At 37.4% G+C, this 19036-nt stretch overlaps 1 protein-coding gene across 1 annotated transcript in view; it reads right to left on the reverse strand.

The window, feature by feature from the left end:
• Nucleotides 1-1181: 1181 nt before the first annotated feature.
• The window catches only part of LOC123875696 (G-protein coupled receptor dmsr-1-like), a 31177-nt gene continuing 13322 nt past the window's right edge, over nucleotides 1182-19036 (reverse strand). Inside the window, exons 2-7 of the mRNA XM_045921683.1 lie at nucleotides 15722-16133; nucleotides 10854-11012; nucleotides 6197-6333; nucleotides 5076-5178; nucleotides 2989-3560; nucleotides 1182-1379 (exon numbers count right to left, since the gene is read on the reverse strand). Coding sequence (XP_045777639.1) covers nucleotides 1358-1379; nucleotides 2989-3560; nucleotides 5076-5178; nucleotides 6197-6333; nucleotides 10854-11012; nucleotides 15722-16039 — 1311 coding nt within the window. The 5' untranslated portion in view covers nucleotides 16040-16133 and the 3' untranslated portion in view covers nucleotides 1182-1357. The remainder of the gene's footprint in view (nucleotides 1380-2988; nucleotides 3561-5075; nucleotides 5179-6196; nucleotides 6334-10853; nucleotides 11013-15721; nucleotides 16134-19036) is intronic.

Here is a 19036-nt window from a genome sequence, read left to right on the forward strand (position 1 = left end):
TTATGTTGCTCTAGCGTAAATGAAGCTTAATTACATATTTACATACACGCTGAAATTTTAATGGTTGTCTTCCCGCGACAGAATGATTTACCTTCATTAATACTATCAACACATAGAGTTAAACTTAAAAAGTAAAAATGTTTTTGATTTGAAATATGTAATTAAAAAAATATATTTAACTCGAAAGCGCGAGAAACAATAGTGATTCACTAGACATAACATGAATAGTAGGTAGGTATATTCACTCGAACCGCGTTGCCGATAAAGCTCTCGTACATAGTGGTATGGTATAAACTAGCCTGCACGCACGCGGTATTACCATTGGTTATAGGTGTCTTTCGAGTTTTATTTTCTCGATTGTGCCATTTTTGGTTCTAATAATATTTTATACTTATAAATTAATTGTAATCCATACTAATATTATAAATGCGAAAGTGTGTCTATCTGTCTGTCTGGCTGTCTGCTACCTTTTCACGGCCCAACAGTTTAATCGATTCTGATGAAATTTGGTATAGAGTTAGCTTATATCCCGGGGATGGACATAGGCTACTTTTTATCTCGGAAAATCAAATACTTCCCACGGGATCTTTAAAAACCTAAATCCACGCGGACGAAGTCGTGGGCATCCTCTAGTACTTACTTACTATAATAAAATCATTTCGCTTCGGGAAAACAACCATTCAAATTTCAGCGTGTATATCACGATAACATATGAGACCTGGCCCAGTGACGTCGCGGTACAGTGTGCAAAAACCGATACGCAATAAATTTTGAAAACGGTTCAAAAACACGAACATTCGGACTCCACGCAAAGAGTAGCGGGAAGGAAATTCAGAGGCTTTTAAAGGCCACTATGCGTAAATCTGTCATCTTCTAGTATGGACGGCGAAACGTGATTATACACTGTTAACTTTACATCACTCCGGTGTCATGTTTTTTGACCCCCGACCCAAAAAGAGGGGTGTTATAAGTTTGACGTGTGTATCTGTGTATCTGTCTGTAGCATCGTAGCTCCTAAACTAATGAACCGATTTTAATTTAGTTTTTTTGTTTGAAAGTTGGCTTGATCGAGAGTGTTCTTAGCTATAATAATCGAAGAAAATCGGTTCAGCCGTTTGAAAGTTATCAGCTCTTTTCTAGTTACTGTAACCTTCACTTGTCGGGGGTGTTATAAATTTTTATTTTACACTTGTTACGTGAAAACTTACGCTTAGAGTCTCAGGTAAAAGACTAGGTATCACGTTATTAAATGCATAATACACCGCTTATAAAAACAACATTAGGTAAATCGGGGTTTCAGTATTCACTATACGAACTGTTGCAGAACAAACTCTTGCCGCTCCCTTGCCAGCCTATTTCAAGGAATCGATGTTTTAGCCCTGAAAACAGAAAATAGCGTTATATTAGAACTACACTGTAACTATCTATAGGCTAATAAATAAAATTGAAGTGTGCTAAACCTATTTTGACGGGACTTTCGCAGACAAGTAGAGGATTAACCAAGGAGTAACATAGGTTACTTTTTTAACCGACTTTGAAAAATGCAGGAGTTGTGTTTTTCTACCTATAAACACTGATATCTCCCAGATTTTTGAACCAATTTGCGTAATTTTTTTATCGTTAAGGGAACTTTGCGACATTGTTCCATAAAAATTTGGATTCTAACTCCTCAATCCTGATGCTGCAGGGGATCTGAGCAATCCACGCGGGCGAAGCTGCGGGCATCATCTAGTTAGATAATAGTATGATCAACCCATGACCACGCGTCTCTTATCACAATGGGCTTTAGGCCATAGTCGGTCTAGCCTAGTACGGGTTAGCAGACACACACCTTTGAGAACATTATTGAGAAGTCTCAGGCATGCAGGTTTCCTCACGATGTTTTCTTTCACCGTTAAAGCAAGTGATATTTAATTGCTTGCTTGCACATACAAAAGTGAATCGGAAAAGTTAAAAGTGTGTGCTCGGGATGGAACCTACGACCTCCCGAATAGAAGGCCGACGTCTTAACCACTAGGCTATCCCCGCAACCCCCGACCCAAAAAGAGGGGTGTTATAAGTTTGAAGTGTGTATCTGTGTACCTGTCTGTGGCATCGTAGCTCCTAAACTAATGAACCGATTTTAATTTAGTTTTTTTGTTTCAAAGGTGGCTTGATCGAGAGTGTTCTTAGCTATAATAATCGAAGAAAATCGGTTCAGCCGTTTGAAAGTTATCAGCTCTTTTCTAGTTACTGTAACCTTCACTTGTCGGGGGTGTTATAAATTCTTACTTAATGAACTGATATCACGGTCATGAACAAACCTTATACGAATGAAAACAAGACAAATATAACAATTAACTGAAAGAAAGTATTACAAAAATACTTTTTGGTGATATTTATCGTAGCGTAAAACAAAATTCAGAATCAAAGCGGCATAATGGAACAAAGGTAAAAAAATAATTGCGTTCGTATTTTCTGTTCTTTTGAAACTCCATGAATGAAAACGCAACAATGTAAATTAAACACAAAGGCAAGCATGGAAACCTATTTGCTTAGAAATCTACAGACATTTTTTATATATTTCTATACCATCTACGAGAAAAAATAAACCAAAATGCTAAAACAGATAAAAGCTAGGCTATAAGCACGGTGCAACGGAAAATTGTTCAAAACGGCTCCTATACGATTTATTAATATTTTGTTTGATATATTTTAAGCAACTGTGTAAAGAGAAATACGGGCATTACATAGAATTTTTTTCAAATAATTATAGCCAGTGCATGGAATTAGGCAGTACGTAGGTACACTTCATACTTCGTAGATAAGAACAGTTATTATTTTGTACATCCATGAGCCAGTGTCACTCGGGATGATGTAAGGATTCTAACGACATTATACCTACCATACATCCAAATCTGTTCAGGCATTTAGAAGTTATGGTCGAATAAATAAACTCACAAACATACATTCAAAATTTTAAGAAATTAGTTATATTAATTTACTTACGAATTCAAAGCGTCTGACTGGGAAGCCTGCGGTGGAGGCCATCGGTGTAAATGCGCTCGCCACATCAGCTGTCTGAACGTCATCCGAAACTGCCTCGACATCGCACAGTACAGCACAAAATTTATAGCTCCGTTGAGTAATGCCAGTGCATCCATTAGTTCCCCGAACAAATCGTAGCAGCGTTTGAAGAAACATCGACCTAACGCCCCACTGAGAAGACCCAATATCCCTTGAGGCAACTCTGTCACCAGAAATAGAAGGAGCACTGCAACCAGCATTTTCGTTGTCCTATTCGTCCTCTTGTCTCCCTTGCACTGCCGTTTTATTATCTTATCGTTCATCGGACAGGCGTTGTATACCCTTATTTTCTTCTGGTGCTCATTCGCGCTGTAAACCTCTCTTATCAGCCATAAACTTATTACTGTCAGTATGAAGCATGGTAGGAGTTTGATCACTACTGCGTGGACCCAAAAGTTTATCTGATACAATTGGCCTTCTTCGTCCGAGTCCACGTGGTACAGTATCATCGGTCCATTCGGCTCCAAAATGACAGCTGTGTGCACATCGAAAACCTGCCGAGTAAAATTAAACTGTTAGGATTCCCGTTTTAATTAACTAGAAGTATTAATTTGGGAAACGGGGCCGTAAATTGCTACAATTTTGTCCCCGCCTCGTTCGGTTTTAGTGGCCCAAATAAAATGGTTACAAGCTCGTTATCGTCTTACAATGCTTTAACTTCAAGGAAGATTTTTTTACTGCACAGTAACCTTTTGCCCTCAATTAAACCTTTTCACAATGTACATAGGTTCCTTTCGTCTTTATGGGCCATTGAACGGATACCCTCGCAATAGAATGCCATTGTGGTTTTTAATCCCATAGGAGTTTATGTGTAATATAAAATACAATAGAGAGTTATAAAAATAAACCGAGTGAAATCAGTAGGAGTGTTGCCATTATGCGAACGTTTACCTTTTTCGTCGTTTAATAGAGGGATGGAAGTGTTACAGCCGGTGTCTATTACATAAATAGGGCACCTATAAACGAGGGTATCTATTTCAAAGATAAACAAGAGATGTTTTTTACTGAACGGCAAGGGAGACATTTTTTCGCGCCTGTACGAGAAAGGTATATATCTGGGATAGATCTATTGCTATATTTTTTATGTTTCGATTGGGATTTCCTCGGGGAATTGAGTTGATATATCAAGAGGTTCACACTTTAGCTATAGGCATCGAGCAGTAAAAACGGTTACAAGTTCAATTAAATTAAATTTATTGGTGTGGATTATCACAGCTCATAACAAAAACTGTGACTGTAATAAATTTATATAGACGGTAGTAGGAAGCTGCTGCTCAGGATAGCTGTGCTGAACACCTCTCCGTGGACAAAACGTGGCTATGGTCAGAATATCTATTGTCACAACTAGGTCAGAGGACCGCCCTGGCGCAGAAGTCTTTTATAAGAGGGAGGACTCGGATTCTGTTCCCAGCAGGGGTAATGTGGGAATTTATATTTTCCGAATTGTCTTTACTCTGATTTGGTGAAAGTTTTGACCGTGGCTAGTTACCACCCTGCCAGCAAAGTCTTGTCGCCTGCGATTTAGCGTTCTGGTACGATGCCATGATAGGGGTTATGGGCTTAGTAAAAAAAACATCCATACCGTTTCCAAGTTAGCCCACTTCCATCTTAGACTGCACATCACTTACCAGGTCAGATTACAGACAAGGGCTAACTTGTGATCGATAAAAAAACATCCCTGTTTATCATCATCATCATTATCAGCCTGTGGACGTCCACTGTTGGACATAGGTCTTCCCTACATAGCGCCATCATATCCGGTCCTCAGCCTTCCTCGTCCAGCCACTTCCCGCCAGCCGCTATCGTCAGTCCATCGTGCTGGAGAGCGTCCCACTCTACGCTTGCTTAAATACGCGGTCTACACTGAACTTTCTACCTCTACGACAGGTATGGCCTGCCCATTGACACTTCGGCTTGCTAATAGTTAGGGCTATGTCAGTGACCTTGGTTCTCCAGCGGATCTCCTCATTTCCCTGTTTATACGGCTTTAAAATTCAAAAGAGGCTTACCATGAATGTGGGAATACAAAGTATAGGTGGTATTAGAAAACTGGTCAGGATGGCCGTGCTGCAACGCCTCTCCGTGCACAATACGTGGCTGCGGTCAGAATATCTGTGGACAATTATATCGGTTAGTATGACTCTGGGCACAGGTCACGTTCGAATTGCAGGCTACTAATTGTAGCATAATGGGCACGCTATTGTGGCTGGAATTGTCACTATAACTTAAAAAACTGTGATTTTTACTGTGAAATACTGCATTGTGGTACAAAATAAAACGCGTTTTAAATTAATGTTGTTTTAAAGAATGCATTTTTGCTTTTCCCAAAACTGCCAGCAGTTTGAGATGCGCGTTGATAGAACAGTCAGTTAGTTTTTTCTTTTATACCTACATGTATTTAGAAGTTGTACAAGGAGCAAGAATAATCTACATCTTCTACACTATTATATAAAGAGGTGAAGTTTGTAAGTTTGTTTGTTGGGGGTAATTTCTGGAACTACTGAACCGATTTTGAAAATTGTTTCACCAGTCGAAAGCTACATTATTTCTGAGTAACTTATTTATATTTTATTTTCAAAAAAATTAGAGATCCCTATGAAAATTGTAAATGAGCTACCTGTGCGAAGCCGATGCGGGTGGCTAGTAAGTAATAACCGAAGATAACAATTATTGAATGTTGTAATCATGAGACTCTTGAGGCTTATCTAATCCAATACATGTCATTAATTTAGGAACGTAGTAATTATTACATTGATTGCAATAATGTATCCTCTAAAGCCAGACCATATCAACGGAAAAACGCAATTATGTGACTAATGGGAATGCCTCTAATACAAAATTACGTCACATATTTCTCCCTATTTTCTGTTTATATCCCTCAACTAGCTAGCCCGACCTTGCTTCGCTTGAAGATGGGTAAAAGATTTCTATGATTGACAGATTTATTTGTGCTTATTTTCAACTTTACAACCCTTAGGTATAGTTTATTTTTAAATTAACTTTTACACACGGACTGACGCACAGACAGATTGGACGAAACTATATGTACTAACTATGTTTTTCTACGTAACCCTAAACAGTGACATAGAATAAAAAAAATGATCTTTGTGTATTAAAAAAATTCACTCACTTTATTGCGACGTATCTCCAGACGGCAAGAGAAAGTGTGAGGCATATAGAAGCGGTGTGGAAGATTTGAGTGAAATGCATGTGGAAGAGAAGATATGCTGCCCAATTGTATGGCATTTCTCGCTGGCCGGGCAAAATCTGTAGAAATAATAGAATGGTTACATAAAAAAAATGAAAACCTTTTCGGATTCGTTCTTACTAGACGACGCCCGCGACTTCGTCCGCGTGGATTTACGTTTCGAAATACCCCGCCGGAACTCTTTGATTTCCGGGATAAAAGTAGCCTATGTGTCAATCCAGAGTCTAATCTATCTCCATTCCAAATTTCAGAGAAATCCGTTTACTAGTTTTTGCGTGAAATAATAACAAATATACATACATGCACACACACATTTCGCCTTCAATTAGTGTGATTTTAATCCATACTAATATTATAAGTGTGAAAGTGTTTCCGTCTATTAGTTTTATGGCCCATCTATTTGAACAATTTCGACAGAATTAGGTACATCGATAAGCATCTTGGGGACGTACATGAGTTATTTATGTGTCGGAAAACTAAAGAATTTTTACGGGATACTTAAAAAACGATAGATTATGATCTTTTTGGTACTCGTATAGCTGTACAGAGATAGTTTGCATATGAGATACCTTCATTTCGGAAATATAATAACAATTCCGACTATCAAAAGGAGTACAATTGTACCTACTTTGAATAAATGATTTTGACTTTGACTTTGATTTTGACTTTGACTTTGAAAATCAAAGAGTTCCCACGAGATCTTTAAAAACCTAAATCCACGCGGATGAAGTCGCGGGTATCATCCAGTTTCTAAACAATTATTATTATTAATTCACCGTTGAACCGCGTGAGACACGACACTTGTTTCTATCCCTATGTCATCGATATCCTACCATCATCGTACAAAGCCGTTTGCGTCTTCTTTATTTATACGCAAGACTAGGTTTTCGATCTCACTTCACATTGAAAATGAGTAAGCAGTAACTATTATACCCAAGATAAGCGCGTCACATTATTAAGTTTTTCGTAAGGTAAATATGTGGCCAAGCGCTAGTCCACACTGTAGAAAAATTAATAAACTAATAAGGGCAGATTTTATATTTTTAGTAGCCAAATAAATTTTAATTGACTAACTAACTAATATGAAATTTTAGCAGATTTTTAACGTCTCCCTCAATTGAAGTTTATTAACCCCCGACCCAAAAAGAGGGGTGTTATAAGTTTGACGTGTATCTGTGTATCTGTGTATCTGTCTGTGGCACCGTAGCTCCTAATCTAATGAACCGATTTAAATTTAGTTTTTTCGTTTGAATGGTGGCTTGATCGAGAGTGTTCTTAGCTATAATCGAAGAAAATCAGTTCAGCCGTTTAAAAGTTAACAGCTCTTTTCTAGTTACTGTAAACTTCACTTGTCGGGGGTGTTATAAATTTTTAATTTACACTTGTTTGGCAATGTCTGGCAATTAAGGTGGATGCGACGGGTCTGCCAGCGAAGTTCAAATTTAATTTGGTTTTTCGCAATTTGTAAACTAATACGACAAAGTAGGCTTATGTCACTTTAATTGCGCCAATGGCAGTATCATCCTCACAGTTTTAAATAAAAATCTTTACATGAAAGGGTCCAGTTTGAGAAATTAGCTCTAGTATCGACTATAACTCACAAATCTTTACCTTGAACCTTAGTCCGTTTATCGTATCTTGTAAGTTTGCTCAATATTTCTTATTAGGATCAATGAAGTTTTAGTAATAAATCGTTGTTTATATTCTAGCATTCCTTAACTCTCATTTCGTTTTAATGTATATTTCATCCCTTAGTCGCTACAAATATCCTGCCTATCTAATTACTTTCTAAGAGGTCACACAGCTGTTTGTTGACTAAAGTTGCCAATTAAATGCTCACAAAGGTCGATTTCAACATGACCCTTAATTACAACACTTATGGATTTGGAATTTAGAATGAAGTAAGTTTCGAGCTTCAATAGCTCAACTGGTAAAGGAGTGGACTGAAAACCAAAAGGTCGACGGTCAAACCCCGCCCGTTGCACTATTGTCGTACCTACTCCTAGCACAAGCCTGACGCTTAGTTGGAGAGGAAAGGGGAATATTAGTCATTTAACATGGCTAATATTCTTTAACAAAAAAAAAAGATGGCAAACTCACACTGCGAAATGAATACGCGAGATTTTTTTTCTGGCAGTTTATAATTCCTCGCTATTTTTGCCATACTTACTACCTACCTGTCTTAGTTTCTACTTCATAGTGCATAAAACAATTTAAATCACGACGCGGTTCGGTGAATTCTGCAGCAATACATGGTTGCGGAGTTTTACACGTTAAAATTTCCGTAGGTATGTCACAGAATTTTGGAGAAAAACCTTTCAAAAGTTTTCTCAAAGTTATGCGACTCAGTTATGTAAAACACTATTTAACAGCAACAAAACGTTAAAAAATAAACTTCGGAAATGCACTGACGATATCTCTAAACTTTGCTGTCGTTGAAACCAAGATTTATATTTTTGTTTTGGTATGTGGATGTCCAAAATAAAAATATTTATCAAACATTTCAGATTGTGTTATTAAAATTGGTGGATCACACACACTGCTTGTCGAACATTTATAGTTACATTGATATAATAATAATTCATTTACTGATTATATTTTATTCATGAAGAATTTTTCAAGTAAGTACATTGGTTTGATATAAAGCGCATATACACATAAAAAATTAAAAAAAAACAATTAATTAATTCATAAAGTTAGAATAGTTATCAATAACTATACAAAACAAGCAGTGCTTAAGTTTCGGTCGGACATACTAGGTGGTTCGTAAAATTAAAGTACCTACAATAACGATTAAATATAGCCGACGAACGCTCGTACGTCTACGTCATAAAGGAAACCCAAATCTGTTTTGATGCGCCAAATGTTTTTCCGTGCATTCTTCATCGCAGTCAAGCTCGCCACTCGATGTCATTCACAGCTTCCGCATAATCTCGCAAAATACTATGAGTATGAGAGATTTTTTCCTAGTGTTATCTGCCTATATTGAACGTATCTTGTAAATATACTCGCCCTTGATTAGTGTTACTTTTTGTAAGTCCATAATGCAAAAGAACCAAGTTAGTTTTTCAATGAATTATAGTGCGTTTATGTTATGTTGCATGTTGGACCATTTATTGGTACTATCACACTTCTCATAACACTAATCACACTTCACACTTCACACTATTATTATAAAGGCGAAAGTTTGTGTGTGTGTGTGTATATGTTTGTTACTCCTTCACGCTAAAACTACTAGACGGATTTGGCTGAAATTTGGAAAGGAGATAGATAATATCCTGGATTAGCACATAGGCTACTTTTTATCCCGGAAAATCAAAGAGTTCCCACGGGATTTCGAAAAACCTAAATCCACGCGGGCGAAGTCGCGGGCATCGGCTAGTACTAGTTAATGTCTGGCATGGGGCGTATAGTATTGGGACTTGCGTGCAACGCAAGTGCATGAAACCTTCACGCACTTGCGCGCGTCGACAAAAACTTACAAAGTTTGAACTTGACTTACCGGATGAAAGATGCGCGAACGCATATATAGGAAATAAATGAACAAATTAATTAACATATAAACAAACATAAATTTTTATTATATTATAATGATCTAGTTTAGCAAATTATTATATTAAATAATGTTTCTTGTACAAAATACATAATATTGATCTCTATTTTTTCCTGTTTTCATTACAATACTAATCAAGGTTTTAAGTGACTCAAAGATGCAGATATTCTGCAGTATAATTGTAAGAACATTCCAATATGTCGTAAGACTTTACGAACTGGTCAATTGGCAGAATGCCGAAACCTAGCTTTATGATAATTCACTAGATTATATGAATATTCACTAGATTTATGATAAGCGGAAAAACATTAGGTAAATACTGAGGAGAACTTGACAACCTCTCTGGCATAGTAATCGAAATAGGAGCTCCCGAGTGGTTTTTTTTTTTCACCCGACTGCCGCAAAGCCAAAAGGAAGGGTTATGATTTTAGAAGTCTATGCATGTATGTATGTGTGTATGTTTGTATCCTGATTCTGTGTGTTCCACCGTAGCGCCAAAACTACTGGGCCGATTTTGATGAATGAGGTGTCAATCGATTCGTCGTAAAGGTCCGGGTGACATAGGCTACATTTTATACGAAAAAAATTTACCTAACGGATGTTACATGAAAAAAAGTTGGGGTCTCCAAAAATTTTTTTTGCTATTGTGTCGAGTGGGGTGTCAAATGAAAGAAGAGAAAATTCTGAGTTCATAAATATAAATGTACTACAACATTAAAATTTATATTTTATTTATAAAAACTTTCAAACGGCTGAACCGATTTTCTTCGATTATAGCTAAGAACAATCTCGATCAAGTCACCTTTCAAACAAAAAAAAAACCTAATTTATAATCGGTTCATTTGTTAGGAGCTACGATGCCACAGACAGATACACAGATACACAGACACACACATACACGTCTACAAGAGACCTATGTCCAGCAGTGGCCGTCTATCGGTTGATAGTGATGATGATGATGATGAATTTGTCATCAGACTAATAAAGACAACATCAATAATGAAAATAAACGTCAAAGTTACTCACTAGATATCTGTATATGGCAAAAGGTACGTATTCCATCATGACAAACACATCTGCGACTGCCAGCCATTTGAGCAGGCGGTTGATTGGTGCCGCTGCCAGGTCTCTTCTTGTTAACACTGCAACGTTCAGCGCATTGGCTAAACTACCGAACAAACATACCTGTGTGAAGAAATCATCTGTTTTAATTGATTATCCATTCATATATCTTGAAAAGAAGACTGGCACGTTAGTATTACCTTGTAGCACACCGCGCTGTAATAAAAATGTTCTAGTCAAAAGTCAAAACACAGATCACTCTGCTTTGTTACATTTCACTCTGGCTCTGTGTTGAAAATCACAGTCAAGTTACATAATTAAACCTTGGGTACCTTAGTTATTGAATGATCACTTGGACGGTGTACGGTGGCGGAAAGAAGTTAGTAGGAGGACTCTCGCTGTTACGAAATCCCATATATGATAGAAAAAAATTGGTTGTCTGTAAAGTCGGTTTACTGACGATAGTTGAACGTGACAACAAAGGCCGATTGTGCTTCTTTGTCGCTCGTTCCGCGCTCTCGCTTGCACTTCAAGCCTTACATGGAACGCCTCAGAGCGAGGTAACGCCGCATGAGTCATGTTTTTTCGTGCGTGCAGCCGGCTCTATCGAATTATAAGATGTTGTCATGTCAAAAATCTCAGTGTACTTACTTCTTTCCGTGGAATAGAGGTGGTGGAGGTACTGGGCGAACTACTCGTAATAATATTTGCTTGGAACAAGCATAACATAAAGTTTCAAATTAGTTCGTGAACTTTTGTATCAAACCAATTTACACATGGTTAATATTCGGGCTAGGTTTGAAAAGCTAATATGCTTAGTAAAGGCACAGCGTAAATATATACAGTAAAGCCGCATTTTCATTAGGGGACATTTGTTGCGCGACTCTGTCGCTCGACACGAAATTCACGTGTCCCGCGCCATGTCGCCCGACGTCGTCCGACGTCGCTTGGGACATTTACGTGTCGCGCAACTTGTCGCGAGTCGATGGTCTGCGAGCGTCGACGCGCGCGACCTTCGTGTCCCTCGACAATTGCCGGACAGGCTTTGAGTGGTGAGAACGTGTGTCGCTTTGTGTTCCACTGCACTGAACAACACTCCTTCCTCGGGCGACATACTGATCACGACTGGCCAATGAGAACGAGTCATATGTCGCGGGACATTGTCCCACAACTTTTACAGAGACAACTACGTGAATGTCGAGCGACAAGTATCTGCGACATGTCGCCTAGTGAAAATGCGCCTTAAGAGACGACCCACGATATTTGGGATCTGCACCAACGTTAATAGAATTCGAATGTATAAGCACAACAACGTCAGAGTAAAATAATTAACCTATTACTTCCTTGAATTAAAAACCTTTTTTATGAAGACATTCTATCTTTGTTGTAAGTATTCTACTCCCTTTACAACCTCTCGTACTGCCAAGGGTCACTGGTAGAGATAAGTGCTTGCCTGTCCACTTTTTTTTTTTATTGTTATAACTTTCCGGTACAAATAAATAAATAAAAATATAAAGTAGAAAATTCATTACCACCGGTTTTAATTTCGCCTGGTTTCCACTTGGAGCGCTAGCTGTAGATGTATAATTAATGAACTTGAACTTTAAAACAAGGCGTTAAGCTTCATTATACTTTGATGCTGGCATGTTTTGATGCTCGTATTCTATCAAGTTGTGTGACGTGACTGATCCATTACTAAGAAAAATAATTACAGTTTGTTCTACCGACTTCTGCAGATCGATATGATCCCTCCCCTATCTCGTCCGTGTGATCCTATAGGATTGCTCTGTCTCTGTCGACCGACTGTATGAAGTATCGTTAGGCTGTGGCATGGTTAGAATAATATTCCACTACAATCATTTCTGAGGTCAAAATCCTCTTTGAGTCACTGAGCCAGCGTATTAACTTAGTTCAATTTTTTTAAAGAATTAAGCAAAGTTAAGCAAAGCATTCCAGTTTAATTTTCGTTATTTGGAAGTCAGAGCTTTCAAATATTTGTGTGAGAAAATTGCTATTGACTGCATATACCATTTCCATTAAATTATGTGGATTTCAGTGACACCAACTTATTCTATGGTATACCGACTCTATATGAGAACAAGTTTACATGAATTATTTGCTTTTTCTACACGTGCCTATAATGTCGTTCGTACTTTAACAAATCGCCCAAGATAGGGTACGAAATCTTTTAGTAGAGTTCAAACAAATCTCTATCGTTCGAATCTTGTATAAAATGTATAGATCAGTTCTTAAAACAATCACCTATATCACGTTCTGAACTTTAAGGTGATTCGATGCTCGATATTCTATCAACGTTGGCGAGTTTTCAAAGTCGTACTAACCCTACAGTACTATAATTTAAGTACGTTGTCAACAGCTCAAATAGCACGCCCTTCCGCACCGAATGTGCGAGCTTATTGTAATGCTGAAAAATTTCAAACGAGAATGGATACAGCAGCACGAGTTGGCCGCATCGGCGGCGTCACATAATTCATGCGTGTACAACAGCAGCTTTTATTCGACGCCTTTTAGTAGTACTGATGAAATCAAAGTAAAATGGCTCAAGTTCATCCATAGATCTACAGCTAGCGTTTCAAGCGGAAAGCTTGCAAATTAAGAATCGACGGTACTGAAATAAGAATGCATGACTAAAGTCACGCATTCACAGTAAAGCATCACCTAAATAGTTCATTTATTTATTTTACATTATTGTTTCGACGCTCGAATTTTGTCATCGTTAGTTCAGTAGGATTAGTAAGAGCTTGTAGCTCTTACTAATCCTACTGAAGACGGAAATGACGTTATCAGCACGACTAAAACGTACGCACTGAAAATGCGTCACGCTCAACTCCTGCGGTTCATGCAATTCGTCTCTAGTATATGAACAGCGATGGCAGCGATGCAAATTGAATGCCCCGTGTTGAGGTAAACATCATTATTAGGTACATGTAATGAATATAGGTACCTACCTACTTCATAGTTATGTAAAAGAATAAAAACCGGTCAAGTGTGGATCGGGCGTCGCTCTCGTAGGGTTTCGTACATAATTTATGAATATGTATCACATTTTGGGTTTATGAAATATTTCTTGTCCTAGCTAGAACATCGCAATAAACCGTGAAATAAAAACCCAAAATGTTCGTTCATTTGGTCGCAGCTTTAAACTATTTCATAAATCGTTGTTTTCAATATTTGTTGTTTAAATACAGTATGTGGTACATAATATACCGAAATTTCATATTCCTTACTACCTAGTTAGGTTTTTGAGATAGCCCCCGCCACAAAAGGTCAGGCTTACGTCATTCAAACAAACTTTATAACTGTTAAGTGGAGTGAGGAGTGATTAAATGTAAACGGAAGGGAGTTATAAACTCAGTTACCTAAGTGGTTTCACAAAACTTTTGTTACTACAGCTAAATTGATTACTAGCCAAAATGTGAGAGGGTATTTTTGACTGAGAAAATTTTGCAATAATAGAAATTCGCATCAACGTGAACAAAAAGTATAACTACGCTCAACAAGTGCTTTCCATACATATGTATATCACAGAATTCTGCGGATAAAATCAGCTGCACTTCACTCCGTCTCTCCGTCTGTATGCGATCCACATCTACAAAAGATTATGCGTTGTGCGCTGTGTTCAACAAAACTAACTATACAAAGAAAAAAAACGCCAGGGGACTTTATATATGGAAAATAAAACGAATTTTCGGTGAAATTTCATTATTCCGACGAGTTTTACGTAGGATGCAGCATTCAATGTACCGGCGTAGTATGTATAAATTCGTTTATTGGTGTGAACAACGCTTTAGTTTTTATCTTCCGCTAGTGTATATTTTAGAGGTACCTACTACCTATATGGATAGAGTACGTTTGTTCAAAAATACCTGGGTATTATTTTTTTATTTAATTTTGTAATATACCTACATTCACCTACTGTTAAGTAACGATAAAAGTATAACTTTAATCCTCTTAGTAACTATACCGCTACTATTAACCTTTACTTTTTTATTTATTTAACATAACATAATGAAATGTTATGGTAGGTTAAAATTTTTGTAATGAATACCGTCTCTGCTGAGCAATGCTGTTCTTAATTATTATTATTTTTATACAGGTTCTTTTCACGTTGTTATTAACTAAGTAGGTATATGTGGTTGTTAACAAGGCTCCATGTACCGACAAGACCATGTAACAAGATTTTCTACGAACTGACGAGAAGAAATTCATTTTGAAGTTTTGAAGTTGTATTTTACAACTTTCTATTAGAGAGAGATCGAGAGAGAGTCAGCGCGTGCCAGACGAGATAAGAATTACTTGTTACTTATCTCTCCTACAATTTTATTGAAGTTGCTGAGAAGTTTTGTCTGTCAGTTCTACATACAAGAGGCGCAAAAGCCACAACGCAATGAATGAATAAATGAATAATATATTATGCTTCATAGTGCAACTTACATCAGCTCAAAAAAACAAATAGGTACGGAAAAACGTGTACAACAAAAATAGAAGTACAGTTTGGCCTACCAATAAATAAAACAAAATAAAAGTCACAAGACGCAAGGTAGGTCAGTATCATTATCATCATCAATCCATTGCTTTCCCAGTACTGAGACAGATCTCCTCTCAGAATGAGAAGCGTCAAGGCCATTATAGTCAAACTTCGCACACCTTTGAGTAAATTATGGAGAACTCTCAGGCAAGCAGATTTCTTCACGATATTTGCCTTCACAGTCAAAGCAAGTATTTAATTGAAACTTGGAAAAGTAAGAGATCTCTGAATAGAAGACCAACGTCTTGGCTAACACCACTCTTATGAAAAATACATTACTTACAATTAGGCTAAAATATCCATGCATATTGTTGTACGCAAGAACCACGTCCCTGATCCCTCCATCGCAATAGTTGCACGGCGCCTCCGTAGGCTTAGTCAAATTCAACTTCGACCGCCACCCATCAACCAGTTTCACTAACGTCCCAAAATCTATGGACTCATGGTTACTCTTCGTAGATTTGTCTTTTAAAGCCACCAAAAATTTCGACACATCAACGGTTTTGTTCTCATTAGACTCTTCTGTAGCTAATAGCATTTCCTCAAACAAGTTCGACAGAGTCTGAGTTATGTTTGAGGTACTACGTTCTTCGTACGCCATTTCTTTCGTCTGATAAACAGCTTTCTACCAAACCGTTGAACCTGAATGATCACTATTCATGCGCGCAGCGGCCGTGATCAAAGTTTTCGGATGCCTGTAACAAGTCAGAAAATATTCATAAATTACCGTCAACAACCTAACTTTCCTTTGACACAGCTTTATGGGGAAACACACTTTTATTCTTTTCTTGTTTATTTTGTACTTTTTTTGCTATTTCAGGTGCAAATAAGCCCTTGTTTTGTAGAGTCAATGACCAGCTTAACATATAATACTATGAAATTGGTTGGTACCTAACTAGAAATTAACGACTTTCTTGATGCAATGGGGACCATTTAGACGCAATAAATTAATCAATCAATCAATTTATAGCAAATTTGAGTTATTACATAGTCTTAATCTAAATTTACTTTAACTTTCGCACAACGCCAAAAAAACGGTACGCAGAATGCCTTAGTAGGTATATGCCAAATTGTGGAACGCCAAAGCCGCGTTGCAAAACGCCAACTCGGTATACGGCTGTGGTATTATTTGTAGTTCCCGAGTTTAATTCCGCAATCGTTAATTTATAAGTTGGCTCCAATTGGCTCCAACAAAGTCGTGTTGCCAAACGATTTACCGTTTGGATACAACATCGCGTTAAAATAGATATATTATATTTTATGGGTATCGTTGCCGTGGTCGTTCCAGATTATTAGCTATTTTTAAGTAGGTTTATTGACAAAGTTTTATCTGTATTTTTATATTCAAAAATTTTTAACCCATGCATTAAGTATTCAAGACATTACAACTTTTTTTAAACACAAACTTGTGCCATAGCCCTTAGGGGCAAATTAGGGATGAAAACGTGGTAAATAAAATCAATACTACCCTACCTATACTTAACGACTTCCGACGCGAAGCTTCTTGAATTTTTATTACTTGCAGCTACGAATTAAATTCGGTGTAGCGAAAGATGAATAATTCAATGGAATCTGTACCAGAATCTAGTTGTGGAATTTTATCGTGGGAAAACTGGGAGCTGAGTTCGCGAAAATAAATTTCATAGAAATAACATTCTGTATTATTTTATCGGGTTATGCTAATTATTGAAAACTCAGCTAAGAATGAGCAGTTTTCGCTATAATTTAAAACATACCTATATTTCACTATATTTAAAAAAATTAACAACAAACTGACGCTTCCAACTTCGTCAGCGAGGAATTAGCTTTTGAAAATCCCGTAGAAACTCTTTGATTTATCGAGACAAAAAGTAGCATATGCCCCTCTTCAGCCCGGCTAGCATGGGCAGTAGATAAAAATTATATCCCCGATTATATTATCCACTGATTTCTATGACATCAGTGGATATAATCGGGGGACATAATTTTTATCTACTGCCCATGTTAGCCGGGCTGGTCTTCAACTATATCCATCCAAAAAATCCGTACCAACGGCGTGGCTCTAGTTTGGCGTAACTGATGAACAAACCAACAAACGAACTCTCGCATTTGTAATATGGGTAATGATATTTAACACACTCGTATAGCATATTGAATAGCACCACAAAATAAGCCCCAGCTCTGCAAAGCTGTGCCAGGTCAACTGCTATGGGATTAGGCGCGTTTGGTTTTGCAACGGCCTTTGTACAGCATAGCATACAGAGCAACTAGTAAATTGTTTCCCATTAAGGCTTCGCCGAAACGCTTGCAAAGCTTAGTAGATAGGAATCGACTTCCCGACCCCATTTGGAAAATAGCATTTCCTTAACTGAGCGAACCGGAAATCGAACTTTGGAAACTCTTGCTTGCGGGTATGGATATTTTCACTAGATAATAGGAATAAATTTTTATATTGATCTGTAGGAAAGCTACTGGTGATACAGGTTTTCTTCTCTAAAAGATCGGTTACCCATCCAGTCACCAATTTGAGACGTTGCTTACCCAGCGTAATAGCAAAACAAAAAAATTAAAGGATAAGTTGCTTCGAGATAACTTATGATCGAACACTGTTTTACGATCACAGTAGACGAGTAGTAAGTAAGCGTTTTATCAAGTTTCAGTAAAGCAATTTTCCACTGCTATTATTTCAAAGGTGTTCGCCATTATAGAGCCGTGTCATCTCAGGTGAAACAGAATTTACATCAAAAAGCTATTTTCCGGTCTCCGATGTCTTATAGGTTAAGAAAGATTGATATTTGAAACTTAAAAATAATCCTTGGTCTACCTGATATGGGTCGAATAAATTATACCAATTTTTTCGTCAAGTAACAGCCAGTTTTATTCTCTTTTTGTGTACATATTTTACAGTTTTTGAGCTTTACTAAACAATGTGAAGTGAGATTTACTATATCCACGGAAGCGACAACCCGATTGTTACATACTTAAAAATAATTGATATATAACTTTTATCATAACTATTTTTTCAGTAACAGCCACTTTTATTGTCGCCTGCCTGTCTTGTCGGCTACACAGTCAACATATTTAACAATTTTAGGGTTTTGCTAAACACGGTTTGTGAAACAATTCGACTACATTTAATTAGTAAGTAGGTATAACATATATAAATGTCGGTTTTATTAAACAGCGCTTGTCGTGACAATGCGACAATTTTATCATTCAAATTGTCGCATTATTAACTTAATATATATATATATAGCGAGCGAACGAACAGGCGGGTCACCTGATGAGAAGTGATTACCTCCGCCCATGAACATTTACAGCACCAGATGTACCGCTGTATGTAACCCCACGTTGTAATCTAGTGGGAACACTACCGATGGGAGTTGATTCCACAGTTTGCATGTGCGTGGAAAAAAGGATCTGGCACAACGGGCGGTCGAAGTGCACCAGGCACCCAGGTGGCATTGACCCACGTTTATTTAATTAGAGCCCAGACAACAAGGTGTTTCCAAAGACCTTCTTCTTAATTCTATGAATGTTTCATCGGTACGTTTGCTTCAAAAATATTTTAAAAGGTCTTATCATTCAAAAGAATGAATAAAATCGATCCCAATTTCTA

The sequence above is a fragment of the Maniola jurtina genome, chromosome 20 (assembly GCF_905333055.1).
Source record: "Maniola jurtina chromosome 20, ilManJurt1.1, whole genome shotgun sequence".
NCBI lineage: Eukaryota > Metazoa > Arthropoda > Insecta > Lepidoptera > Nymphalidae > Maniola > Maniola jurtina.